Source organism: Phodopus roborovskii, unplaced genomic scaffold (genome assembly GCF_943737965.1).
Source record: "Phodopus roborovskii unplaced genomic scaffold, PHOROB, whole genome shotgun sequence".
Lineage (NCBI taxonomy): Eukaryota > Metazoa > Chordata > Mammalia > Rodentia > Cricetidae > Phodopus > Phodopus roborovskii.
The window spans coordinates 14,135,296-14,149,439 of NW_026126563.1; the positions used below are offsets into that span (position 1 = coordinate 14,135,296).

Sequence of the window (14,144 nt, forward strand, 5' to 3'; positions counted from 1 at the left end):
ATACAGATACACACATATACATATACATGCACACATACATATATACACACACACACACACACACACATACATACATACATAGTTTAGATAGGTGTGGGATCTCACTATGGAGCCTCCACTATATAGAACAGGCTGGACTGGAACTCACATAGGTCCACCTGTCCCTGTCTCCCAAGTGCTGGGATTAAAGGCGTGAGCCACCCTGACTTATATGAACACACATTCTTAATTCTACAAAATGTAAAGGCTTTTATTACAAAGAGACAGGAAGTTGGTGGTGACTGGTGACTGTCTCTAGTTTGTGCGCAGGATGAGTCAGGTACAGAATCCAGATGCTTCTGGTAGTAACAATACAGCTGGAAGTTTCAGAGACGCCAGACACTTCTGCTGTGTTTTTCTCCTTTGTCCCATGCAGAGGGGACTGTTGACTGACATCTCATGCCAAAGTAGCAATTTTCCAGACACTACAAAAGTAAAAACGGGGATGCACTTTGACTGTCCTCTTTGGAATATCGAATGGCAAGATTGTATTGGGAACAGTCAGCTGTGGAAGAGCACGAGTTGATTTTTGTTCTGAAAGCAGAAAGCAGTGAACCCTTGCTCATGGCCTCCCCCTCCCCCGTCTCCCTGCAGATTAGCTCTGCTGTGGTACCACACTGTGGTCTGCCCATTTTTTGCCCTGGATGGCAGTGATAGCAAAGCAGGCCTGGATGAAGCTAAGGAAATTCTTCTCAAAAAGGAAGCTGCTTATCCGAACTCGTCCCTCTTCATGTTTTTCAAGGGACGGATCCAGCGACTAGAGGTACGGCACCTTCCCCAGCCTCTTAAATATACCCAGGTGACCATGCATCTGAGTTCTGCTCAGGGGCTGCTGGAGGCGGGGGTGGGGGGGTGGGGGGTGGGCGCTGGGATGCCATTGCCCAGGGAACTTCACTTCCGGTTAACATCGGGGCTGAAGAGGGATCCGAGTCAGTTACCTTCTGTTCAGTAGAAAGGGGCAGGCAGCTCTGGGACGACAGAGTCTTCATTAATGAGATTGACAGGCATTCTTAAGCTCAAGGTACAAGGGCAGTGTGGGACCAGGACACAGAACTCTCCCTCCTCTGAGTTAGTAATGATCTTAGCTAATGGTTGATTTCTACAATGAAATCGCCAGCTTTGAGCATTGCTTTTCCCATGAGTCCATCTGCTCAGTTTCCATGTGTACATGCCAAGCAATTCCCTCACACGAGCCAGGCCCGTCCTCAGAGCCAGCCTGAGCATAGATATAAAACTGTCACCTTCAGGTCCCGGAAAAGGAAAACAGGGATCCAAGAGGGTGTCTGGTAACTTCCTGAGATTTCCCACATGAGTCCAGGCTGCCTCTCCCCAAACCTATTGCTGCCTTGGCTGCCTTGGGCCCATTTCTCTGTATCTTTGGTCTTGCTCAGTAGCGTGAGGGTTTGGGGGGAAATGAAGAGGTTGCAGACATCTGAACGAAGGTGGCTGCTCTCATTGCAAGAACCACCCATCCATTATCTTACCAGTCCTTGTCAATAAAGCAGTTGGACACTTGAATACTCTCTGCCCTCCAGCGAGGTATGCCTCCATCCCTCGGAAGTCAGTCCCAAGGAACCCCCTGCCCCAGGATGGTGGGGGAGTTTTGTGCTGAGCATTGTTCCTGGGCACAAGGGAGGTTTGGTTTTCTCCCTTCTCTTCTGTATTTAGGGTTGGGTTTGGGTGCTGTGTAGTGTCATACAGAAACTTCTACAGCCATCTGTTCTTCTGCAGGGGCTCATGTGATGGCTCTTAACCTTGAACCCTGTAAAGCAGCCCTCTGACTCTGGTCCTCACTGTACTGAGGATATTGGGCTTTGCAGTTTTGTAACTTTATCTTACTGTTTATATGTGTGTGCATACTCGAGTTCACATGCACACATACATGCATGCATGATGGGGGCTAATGTGCTGTGAACATACATGAGGAGGTCAGAAGGCATTATGGTATCTGCTCTCTCCTTCCGCTTTTATTATATGACTTCTACGGCTCAATTTTAGGTCATCAGACCTGAATGGCAAGTGCCTCTGGCTGCTGAGCTACCTCCAGGTCCCAGGCTTTGTCTTCTTGTTTGACTCTAGTGCTGTGAGAAGTCTTGTCCAGTGGTACTGGGAATCGAATCTAGTGTCCTTCCGCTGCTGTAAGTTTAATTCTCCAAGCCCTGGTATGGATAAAGATCCACTGGACAAGGCTCCATATAGGGTAATAAAATTTTATTCGGGGAGAAGGCACTTACACAAGAAACAGATGACGGCCTCAAGTTCCTGTTCCCAGGATCTACCCAGACTGCTCCCTGAGATTCAAGAGAGCAGGGGTCCGACCCCAAACCTAATCCTACCCTTGGTCACGCCCCCACTAGTGACCATGCCCAAATGGTCAGCGCCACAGTTGGGGAGGGGCGGGAATAACTCACCCTGGTATAGATAAAATGTGCTTTAGAGATTGCTGTGTAGCCCAGGTTGGCCTGGAACTCAATACTCAGCCGGGGCCAGTCCTCAGTTCATGTTAGTCCTCTTGCCTTGACTTCCTCAGTGTTGGGGTCACAGGCATGGGCCATGGTACCCAGATTTGAGATTATACTGATAGTTTAATTTGAAGCACAGTAGAGATAATCCACATACTAATGCATGTAGTCGAGTTTGTCTTCTTATAGAAATGCCCACACGCTTAAGCATGTAGCCAAGTTAGTTTTCAACTCAGTATTTTGAAATGTCTTCTTTCTCTTAAAATGTAGTTGTGGTCTGTGGTGTTTGAGTGGGAATGGCTCCCGTAGGCTCATATGTTTTAATATTTGGTCGCAGTTAGTAGATCTGCTTGGGAAAAATCAGGAGATGTGGCCTTGTTGGAGGAGGTGTGTCACTGCGGGCAGGCTTTGAGTTTTCAAAGGACTGGTGCCATTCCTGTGAGCTCCCAGTCCCTGTTGACATGCGTGTGCTCCACCACCATGGACTCCAACCCTCTCAAACCATAAGCTCAGTTAAATGCTTTCTTTTATAGGTTGGCATCGTCTTGGTGTTTTGTCGCAGAAACAGAAAAGTAACTAAGGCATGGTCCATCTCTTGTGTGTTCAGGACTGTTTGCTGGTGTTCTTTTCTTTCAGACACGGGGACTGAACCTACCGTTGGGGAGATGTGAGCTTACTACAGTTCCCTTGTTCCCTTGTGCTTGTACAGGAAAAAGTAATACTGAAAAAGGAAGTAGAAAATTTTAAGTTGAGAATGTCTTTCCCAGGGATAAGTTTTGAGATGGAAGGCAGGTACCAGATGAGTGGTTCGTGTGTGTGTGTGTGTGTGTGTGTGTGTGTGTGTGTGTGTGTGTGTGTGTGTGTGTTGCTTCGAACTGAGCCTAGGGCCTCATGCATGCCACAAGTGCTCTGCCATTGAGCTGTATTCCCAACCTTATACCTTTGAGTAACTTCCATTATCACAGCACAGGTTGAACATTCCTAATTTAAAAGTTCAAAATCTAAACATTTCAAAATTTGAAACTTTCTGAGTATCATCATGAAGCTATTAGTGGAGAAATACTGCACTGTGTAATGGGTCACGTTGAAAACACAGGCATGCTATAATAATATATAAAATCATGTTCAGGTGGCTAGTGCGGTGGCTCTGAGATTAAGAACACTCACTGTTTTTGCAGAGGACCCGAATTTGGTTCTTAGTGCCCACATGGAGAGCAGGCTTACAACCTTCTATAACTCCAACTCCAGCAGCTGTGGCAACCCCTTCTGGCTTTCACAGACACCCACACACATGCACACATGCATACACATAAATAAAAAATCCTAAAGTTCTTGCTAGGAGGTGGAGGTGCATGCCTCTAATCCCAGCACTAGGGAGGCAGAAGCAGGCAGATCTCAGTGAGTTCCAGGACAGCTAGGACTATTACACAGAGGAAGCCCTGTCTGGAAAAAACAAACAAACAACATCCTAAAGTTCTTAATTATTAGTACAGTCTCTGAATATAATTATGGTGCATGGGAAACAAAAATAAACTTTGTGTTTAGATATGGGTCCTATCCCCCTTTATACATATATGCAAATGTGTCCAAATGTGAAACCGTGACTGAGATTATGGGCCCAGCATGTCCATCGAGTTTTACGTGCACCCTGGACATCTGAACTCTGTCCCTCAGATTTAGAAGACAATTGTTTGCTTATTGAGTCATCTCCCAGCCCTAGATACAGTTTTAAATTTCCCATCAATTTTCAGTTAAACCCATGATAGTATTAAGACCATTAAGATACAATGAGAAATTTTCTTGATTGTTTTTTAGGTTCAGTCTAATATTTTTAATCTTGTGCATGCCCATGCGTGTACACACGAGTGCCTGTGGAAGCTGGAGGTCTGAGGTCGGTCTCCCTGGAGCACCAGTTCTGGGCTGTACTGTGTCACCTGGCATGGGGCTGGCATTTGAACTTGTGTCCTCTGGGAGCAGTATATGTGTTTTTAATTTCGAAGCCAGCTCTAGCCCCTTGACTGTTTTTAAAGTATTAGGGACAGTCTATGTTTAATAAACTATCTTTATATTTCTTTAGTCTTTTTTTTTCTTTAAGCAATACAGATATGTACATTTTTTCCTATTTTGTATTAGCAACTACACTTGTGTGTTACGTATACATACGTATCTATCCATGTATTTGATTCTATATGTGTTTTCCTACTCTGTGAGTGCTTTCATACTTGATATGATATGATGACTTGATAATTAGATACTTTTTAATATGTACCCCACCACTTCCAATATGTATTTACTCATTCATTTGTGTGTGTGCGAGAATGTCCATGCAACAGAGCTGTCTGTGAAGGCCAGGTGAGCACACAAAATCCGTTGTAGCTGGGCTTACAGAGGCTTGTGAGTTCTCTGACATGGGTACTGCGAGCTGAACGCAGATCCTCACAAAAGGAGCTGGTGATCTTAACGGCTGAGCCATCTCTCTAGTTCCTGTCTGACCATTTCAAATGGCAGCAGGGACCATCTCCACTGACACATGAACTGCTTGACTCAATTCCTGATGGCCAGAAGCAGCTAAACACTGAGGCTCACAGAGAGCTGGGGGGCTTCAGCAATACGCACAGACCAACATTCTGTTTATATGTAGGTCTCTCTGTAAGGGAATACAACATATGTGGATTACATGTACAGACATAAAAGATTAAGTCCAAGGTGATGGAGAGATTGGCTCAGCACTGTGGCTCTTCCAGAGGACCATGACTCCCAGCTCCTACATGGCTACTCACAACCATCTGTAACTCCAGTTCCAGGGGTTCTGATGCCCTCTTCTGGTCTCCTGGGGCACTGCATGGATGTGATGCCCAGACATGCTCCGGCAAAACACTAATACATCTTAAAAAGAGACAAAGTGCATTGAAACTTCTTCCATATGGCCCTTTGGTCCTAGAAGCTCCCCCTCTATCCTCTTGAAGTAAGCACAGTGATGTTGGAGGGCTACAGAGAAGGGCCCTTAGGCACAGCATTAGCAGGGATTCTCCTGGTCACAAGCACAGCGCTTCATTTAAATGCATTTTTCTTTTGTCTCTTCACGCTTATTTAATTCAGTTCTTTACTATCACAGCCAATGAGTTCACACGTAGATACTGTAAAAAATCCTTTGCCATTTTATACAAAGGGTTTGAGCACTCCCGGACTTTGCCTCTGCAGGGTAGATAGATAGATAGATGCAGAGATATGGCCCTGGTTCTGGAACTTCCACTGTGCAGTTGTCAGGGCAGTGTTGAGATCTGCGTGTGGACTGGTTTCTTACAGGAGGCAGTGCTCTGCCTGTCCTGCTCTCTAGAATTCCGTGCTAGAGCCCCTTCCTGCTGAGCAAGGAACAGCGAGGGCCATCCATCCCTCTGCCGCCTGGGGACTTCTATGGCTGCTGACCTTTGCTTCATGGCACCTAGTGTCCCAGCCCTTCCTGGAGGGTGAGGACTTGCTCACATCTGGTCTCGGAAGCTCCGCATGGAAGGGTTTCTTCATATACTGACTACCCTGCTGTTTCTGCCCCTTTTGTTGACCAACAACAAGTGCATCAACTAGGCGCATGTTCTATTTAGCTGCAGTTGTCAGTTTGACGCGGCCTAGAAGGGAAGCCTCCATTGAGGAATTGCCAAGATCAGATTGGCCAGTGTCCATGTCTGTGAGGGGTCACCGTGATGGCTGATTGATGTGGGAAGGCCCAGCCCACCACGAGTGGCACCAACCAGTCCCTGTGGAGATGGCCCTGGGCTGTGTGATAACGCTAGCTAAGCATGAGCCTGTGAGTGAGCCATAGCTATGCTTCAAGCTCAGTCATCAACTGTGATCACAAGCAAACCCCGCCTTCCCTCCCCAAACCACTTTCCCTCGGAGTGCTTTATCCCAGCAACAGGCAGGGACCCAGGGCATAGAGGGACCTTTTGCAGCTGGCTACGGTACTTTCCCTCAGTGCCCCTGCATTGGTGCTTCGCAGAGATGACAGGTCCGTGCAGTTGCTAGCACACTCGTGATTGTGGCAGGGCCTGGCAAGTGGGTGTTGCTCCCTGTGGTGAGTCATTCATCGGGTAGAGAAGAGGCAGCCCTGCAGAGATTGTGGGTCCAGAGCAGAGGGTCCACACACCAAAGGCTGTGCACTCCCATACCGGAGCCCTTTGACAAGGGCAACCTGTGTCTCGTGTGTGAACAGCATGCCCTGTCAGCATGATGTAATGTTGTTATTATAGGACCAGAGGCAATGCAGGAAGAGCGCGGATTCCCTCAAGTTCCATTAATTGTCGTCTTCTTTTCCGCTGGCCCACACACACTTCTCTTAATGACCTTAAGCATCTCCCGCCCCCCACCCAAAAGGCAGGGTTGCCATTTACTCTTAGAAGTACAGACACTGTTACTGATTTCATCGGGTGTGGGGGAGATGGAAGACACGTCTGTCCTCAAAATCCCAGGGAGATGAAGCCACATTGTATTCCATACACAATGAAAGCAAATTCACTGACATGAGAAGGTAATGGTCACCACTGCACTGGCTGGTTTTGTGTGTCAACTTGACGCAAGCTAGAGTCATCAGAGGAAGGGGCCTCAGCTGGGGAAATGCCTCCATGAGGTCCAGCTGTAAGGCATTTTCTCATTTAGTGATCAATGGGGGAGGGCCCAGCCCACTGTGGGTGGGGCCATCCCTGGGCTGCTGGTCCTGGGTTCTGTAAGAAAGCAGGCTGAGCAAGCCATGGGGAACAAGCCAGTGAGCCGCTCTGCTCCTCGGCTCTCCTCCGTGGCCTCTGCATCAGCTCCTGCCTCCAGGATCCTGCCCTGCTTGAGTTCCTGTCCTGACTCCCTTCAGTGATGGACAGCAATGCTGAAGTGTAGCCAGATAAACCCTCTTCTCCCTGGCTTGATTTTTGTCAGTTTCATCGCAGTAATAGAAACCCCCGGCTGGACAAGCTACAGAGTTGGTTCCCATCCCTGGACTCCTACATGCCTGAGGCGATGAGCTTCCTGGCTGCTGTATCCACTGTAGACCTAGGGCAGGGGTCAAACACGTACTCTCAATAGATACCCTTGGCAGGGTAGCACTGGTGCTAAAGCCATCTTGCTGCATAACAGTGTAAGAGCTGAGTCACAGGGAAGTTGAAACCCCATGCAATTCTGTGATTGATTTTTGTATGAAATCTCCAGGACAGGCAAATGTATAGAGACAGACAACAGTTTTTCTATGGCAGCAATATCCTACCCCTGGTGATTGTGTGTGCGCGCGCGCGCGCGCGCGTGTGTGTGTGTGTGTGTGTGTGTGTGTGTCTGTGGCACCAGGGAATGCATGTACAAATGTGTACACATGCATATGGTGGGCAGAGGTTGATGTTGGCTGTTTTCTTCCTTTACCACCTGCTGTTTTGAAACAGGGTCACTTACTGAGCCTGGAGTTCAAAGACTGAACAGGGCTTGCTGCTCAGTGAGCTTAGAGGCTCCCTTGTCTCTGCCTCACAAGTACTTGGTGCCGAGGCTTGAGCAGCCGCACCCATGCTGGGGAGAGCCCAGACCCTGGTTATGTGACAAGCACTCCATCAACTCAACCAAGTCCCCAAGTCCCCGACCTGGTGTACTTCTTCTCTTACGCCGCTGGTGATGCAGGGCGGAGAAGCAGTTTAAAGATGGCACATAAAAGATTGCAGAGGACGCGTCACACGCGAGGCACACAGTGGGGGCCCTGGTACCATCAGGATGGCTGTGCTCCCGCAATTGCCATCAGGCCCGGATCCGAATCCTAGTGCGGTCACTTTCAGAACTGTAGCTTAGATGCTGGAGATGTCGCTCAGTGGTGGGGTGCAGAACACAAGTAATAGTCCCAGAGACTGATGCTGGTGGTTCATGCTTCAAGCTGAAGATTAGAGAAGGAAAGCAGCCAGGCTGGTAAATCTTATCTACACATCTGAAAATGGCAATGCTTATCACCACTAGTCCTCAGAGGCAAAAGCTCTGAGTTCCTGCCTCCACCTCCCTAGTGCTGGGATTAAAACTGTGTGACAAGTGCTGGGGTCAAAGATGTGAGCTCTGTCACTCTGCACTCTTGTGTAGGCCAGGGTGGCCTTGAACTCAGAGAGATCCATCTGCCTGTCTCTTGAGTCCTGGGATTAAGGGTGTGTGCCATCACTGCCTAGCTTCTATGATTAACTAGTGTGGCTGGCTTTGCTTTCTGATACTTCAGGCAATCTTTATTAAATCATAAATAATAAACCACCACAAGGGTACTTACCTGGCATGTGTGCAAGGCCCTGGGCTCCATCCCTTCCAGTGTGTGTGTGGTCTGTGTAAGGGCAAGCTCTGATTCCCCCCATGAGCGTTTGTCACTTTCCTGTGAGACCCTCTCCAATGCTGGTGCATCCTTCAGGCTCAGGACGGTTGCCCAGGTGAAAAGTCTCTCTGTGGCTTCCTTGCCAGTGTTTATTGAGGGTTTGAAGGTTACAGTTTGAGTCTTTGTGACAACAGAATGGTGTGTCACACAAGGGCAGTGACTGCCAGGCCACAGCCTTGGTAAATGAATCAATCACTCTGCCCACAGAGTTCCTGAGGCTGCCCTGAAGATCACCCCTCTGGCCCATCCTGGCCTCGGTGACTCTGAGGCCTTCTGTGGACCCTCTGCTGGGACCCTTTCCTCTGGCCCTGCTTTGCTGGCCTCCTAAGGAAGCTTGTTGGGACCCTGGAAAGGCAGTAGTAGAGCAGAGTATGGTTGGGAAGAAGTCACAGCCCCGCCAGGGTAGATAGAGCAAGGGTGTGCCGAGCCGAGCCGCCGCCCCGCCCCCAGGGCAGGCAGTGGTCTCACTGGGTTCGGAGCCTTTAGTGTTAGATGCCTGCACACATCTCAACGCATGTTTAAGGAGCTTGGACCTTGTTTTATTCTGCTGATGCTTTTTGAGAGTTCTTGAGGGAAAATGTTTCCTGGAGAAAAAATTTTAAGGGAAAGATAAGTCAGATGTATAGTGGTCCCTTCTATACACTGAACATGTTTTCCAAGACCCTCAGCAAGAGCTGAAACCACAGAGAGAACCGAATGCTAGATACAGGCTTTTCCTTTGCCCACTTACTCAGGCCACACTATAAGTCAGACAAATAACAGCGATGGTAAACAACAGGTACATCCATATACAGTAATGAAAGCTACAGGAATGTCTCTCACACTCAAAGTACCTTCCTGTACGGTACTCTGTCTTTAGACCACAGTTGACACAGGCCACTGGGACCACAGAAAATGGAAGAGCAGATGGGGGAGGGGAGACCTATCACGTATAACCAGTAACAACTCAAACTGACATCTGGGGGTGTGCTGTGGGGTTCTGGCTGGCAGTGGGTAGATGTACCCTGCAATGGAATCTGGAGCTTCAGAGAGTTTCTGGAGTCTGGGAGAGGAGACCAGATGACCAGAAGCAAATAAACACCAGCTTTCAGTTTGCAAACCGCCCACTGCCGGGGGAGCAAAGGGACTAGATAGGGCGGGGCTAAATGGGAGTATGTGCTCATCCCCTCCCGGCTGGTGGGGTTCCTTCTGGACCCGGATTCCGGGGGACAGAACATGGCTCTTTGCTTGTTGAATACATCAGTAACCAAGAACTAGATTGGCAAACAATTACAATACAACAAAATCTTCATATATGTGTGGGAAGAGAATTGGGGGGGGGGGAGGAGCTGAACTCTCCCTGGAAAAGTCACCTAAACCAGGCTGTGTGGGGCCGTCTGTACTCTCGGCTGCTTGGGAAGGGACGCTGAGGTAAGAGGGCCATAGGATTGAAGCCAGTGTAAGCCACAGAGTGGGTCCCTGCAGTTAAAAGAAGGAAGGAAGGAAGGAAGGATGGAAGGAAGGAAGGAAGGAAGGAAAGAAGGAAAGGAAGGGAAGAAGGAAGGAAAGGAAGGAAGGAAGGAAGAAAGAAAGAAAAAAGGGGTGGCTTGAGGGTAAAGGAACTTGCTGCCAAGCCCGAGGACTTGAGTTCAGTCCCCAGGGCCCTCTTGGTAGAAGGTGAGAACCAACTTCCACAGTTGTCCTCTGACCTCCACGTATGTGCCGGCGGTGTCATGTATGTGCACACACAGAAAATAAATAAGTAAAGAAAAATTAAAGGGAGTTTTCTGTGCTGAGGTTACTTTCAGCTTTGTGTCAGGCCAGTGGGTGTGTTTTCTTAACAATCCTCAGACAGTTGCCCCGTATTGTGCTTGGTCTGTTTAAAATCACAGTCGGGAAGAAGCCCATTTTTGATTTATGATGGGGTTGCTAATGTCAGGCCATAGCCAATCACCCTGCTTTTCTTTTCTCCTCAGTGTCAAATCAACAGTGCCTTGACTTCCTTCCACACTGCTTTGGAACTCGCCATAGATCAGAGGGAGATCCAGCATGTCTGTCTGTATGAAATCGGTAACTATAAGAGTCTAACGTGTCTGTCTGTATGAAATCGGTAACTATAAGAGTCTAATGCGTCTGCCTGTATGGGAACAGTAACTCTGAGAGCCCAGCATGTCTGTCTGTCTGTCTGAGGGCTGTAACTATGAGAGTCTAGTATGTCTGTCTGTCTATCTATCTGAGGGCGGTAACTCTGAGAGCCCAGCATGTCTGTCTGTCTGCCTGAGGGCAGTAACTGAGACATCCGCCCGCTCTTGTGCTCAAGCCCCCCTGTTCCTTGCCACAGTTCTGTCATCTTGGGAAGACACTGCTCTTTGTAGTGAGGGTCACCCTGTGTGCTGTCACCCAGGCGGGCTCTAGAGCTGGTCTCTCGGGAACAATGGACAGTGTGGGGTGATGGCAGTGCCCTACTCTAGCACACGTTAAAATTCAAGGCTCCTGAGAAGCAGTGCTTCTCCAGGGGAAAGCTGCACGCCAGCTCTTCTATCTGTCCTTGGGACCTTAGATAAGTTATTGAAGCCTCCTGAGCCACTTACTGCCCGTGGAGGGACTGTGTGTTCTACTTAGATTGTGTGTGTGTGTGTGTGTGTGTGTGTGTGTGTGTGTGTGTGTGTGTGTGTGTGTGTGTTTAATTTGACCCAAGCCAGGGTCATCTGGGAAGGAAGAACTTCAGTTGAGAAAATGCCCCTGTCACATTGGCTCGTGGCAAGTCTGTGGGGTGCTTTCTTGATTGATGATTGATGTGTGTAGGCCCAGCCCAGGTGGGTCGTGGCACCCCACAGCAGGTGGTCTTAGATGGTAAGAGGAAGCAGCCGAGTAACCAATGAGAAATTAGTAAACGGCTGCTGCTTACCAGAATGCAGGCTGGGCGTGGATAGGGGGAGATGGAATCCGTCCTCGGTACCAGCATGCAGAGGGGGGTGGAAAGAGCCTGATGGCCCTTCCTGGTTTGCACAGGTTGAGCATGCGCGGTGACGTTTTCTCCTTCTGATGAGTGCTTTTTGGTGGCAGCCACTAAGTGTCTAGCGACTAAATTGCCTCTGCGCTGCCCTTCCTGCCTGTGCTGCACATGCCTTACTCTCACTGTGACAGCAAGTGAGTTGGGGGGTCTTTGTGTGGAGGGCACATCACCCTCTTCCACACTTCTCCGTGTTTGTCTCCGACTCCACACTGAAAGCATTTAAGGGGAACGATAAGTTCTTGCAGTTTTTAAAGTTCAAAGTTTGAAGCACTTCAGGAACACACAGAGAAGGGTTTCAGTCAACACAGAGATTTATAGCTTAACTGTAGGCTGTGGGGTTCCCTGCTTCAGGATGGTAGACTGCTCAGCACCTTCGGGTGTCGCTCTAACTCTGTGGAGAGTAGTGCACTAAACTCAGGCCTTGGGACATTGCGCCGTGTCTTTACGTTAGAGTGGTATACCATGCTCCCTGACTCAGGGTACCACCCAAACTGTGCTCCTTTTATAGGCTGGTGCAGCATGATTGAACTCAACTTCAAGGATGCATTTGACTCCTTTGAGAGGCTGAAAAATGAGTCCAGATGGTCGCAGTGCTATTATGCATACTTGACTGCAGGTGAGTGATGTCCTGTGTGTGTGGCCAGTCCACCCCACATCCTGGCAGGGGGAATGGAGGAAGAGGCGCACAGGTTGTGTGCAGGGGTGGGCTCTTCTGATTCAATTGAAAGGCAGGAGTGAAATGTTACGGGAAATCCTGAGGAGACCTGATGGAGCCACCATAAGATCCCAGGAAAATCTGGGTCCCTTCCTGGGGTTCTTTGTGTCATTAGTAAAGGGGTTTGAGGATGGAGTCAAATGGACTTGGAGGACAATTTATTCGAGTTGAAAAGAAAGACCCCGGGGCAGGCAAGCCGGAACGCACACTGCCAGCTGCCCCAAAGCAGGGAAGGGTAAGAACCGTGATGCTGAGAGAAGCTGACAGAGGTCAGACTTAGTGACAGGCTGCCATGAGGTGTGGGAGAGGCTTCAGAACAGAGGAAGGAGTCCAAAGTGCCAGAATGGGAAACTCGCAGCATCAGCAGGAAATAACACAAGAGGAGGAAGGGATGGTTAATGCCTTTCTGAGTTAGGACCTTGCTGGGCCTTACTTCCTGGTGGCTAGTAGGGACTATACAGGGGGTGAGGATTCTGGGAAAGAAAATTATATTATCTTAAGGTGAGTGTACCTTCTGAGTGGTGGTCCCTCCTTCCTGAGGGGTGGTCCTTCCTTCCTGAGGAGTGGTCCCTCCTTCCTGAGGGGTGGTCCCTCCTTCCTGAGGAGTGGTCCCTCCTTCCTGAGGGGAGGTCCTTCCTTCCTGAGGGGAGGTCCTTCCTTCCTGAGGGATGGTCCCTCCTTCCTGAGGGGTGGTCCTTCCTTCCTGAGGGGAGGTCCCTCCTTCCTGAGGGGTGGTCCTTCCTTCCTGAGGGGTGGTCCTTCCTTCCTGAGGGGAGGTCCCTCCTTCCTGAGGAGTGGTCCTTCCTTCCTGAGGGGTGGTCCCTCCTTCCTGAGGGCTGCCCTTTAGAGGTGACAGGGCATGTCTCCTCCTGCAAGCAAACCCTGTTCTTTGCTGTAACTAAAGGGGGCAGATATGCCCAGAGGCTCACTTGGATGCCAAGAAATCCAGGGCTGTGCCCAGCCATTCCACACTTCCGTGTGTGCCTGTTTGGTCTTTACAAATGCTTCCCCAGCACGCTGCCTTTACTCCTAAGCCCTTGCTTTCCCTTTCTTTTCCTTTGCTGTGTTTTTATTCATTAGGATATTAAAATATTCTTCATCATGGGACAGGTCTTTTTCATTGTTCAGGAAAGAGTTCTGTGGAGCCTGCGTTTGTGCCAACCCCATCTTTACTCGTCAATCAAGCCATATTTACAGGGCGTTGTCACAGACAAAGGGCTGCGCTATTGTAATAAACACGACTGTGCTGTGGCCTCTGCTTTTGGAAGCTTAGATGACATAATTGGCTTTGTGCTGCCCCCTGGTGGGCAAAGCTGTTGTCTCTGTGAGTCACAAAATGCCCTGGTTTAGGATTATGAGGTGCAGAATGGAAGAGACAAGAGGGGGGCAGCTGTGCATCTCAAGACCCGTGGCGAAGGTCTTGAGGTCTGCTCTCCACAGGATACTTAAAGTTCAAGAGGAACATCAACATTGGTCTTGGTGCTGGGGATCTAGCCAAGCGAGGCCCTTGCCCATGCCATGCTAAACTGTGTTCTTTCCCTGAACTGCGTTCAGGTACCACTGAGCACC

At 49.2% G+C, this 14,144-nt stretch overlaps 1 protein-coding gene across 1 annotated transcript in view; it reads left to right on the forward strand.

The window, feature by feature from the left end:
- Ttc39c (tetratricopeptide repeat domain 39C) overlaps window positions 1–14,144 on the forward strand; it is a 67,758-nt gene that overhangs the window by 40,505 nt on the left and 13,109 nt on the right. The window contains exons 6-8 of the mRNA XM_051201987.1: window positions 634–802; window positions 10,821–10,914; window positions 12,369–12,476. Of these exons, the coding sequence (XP_051057944.1) occupies window positions 634–802; window positions 10,821–10,914; window positions 12,369–12,476 (371 nt within the window). The remainder of the gene's footprint in view (window positions 1–633; window positions 803–10,820; window positions 10,915–12,368; window positions 12,477–14,144) is intronic.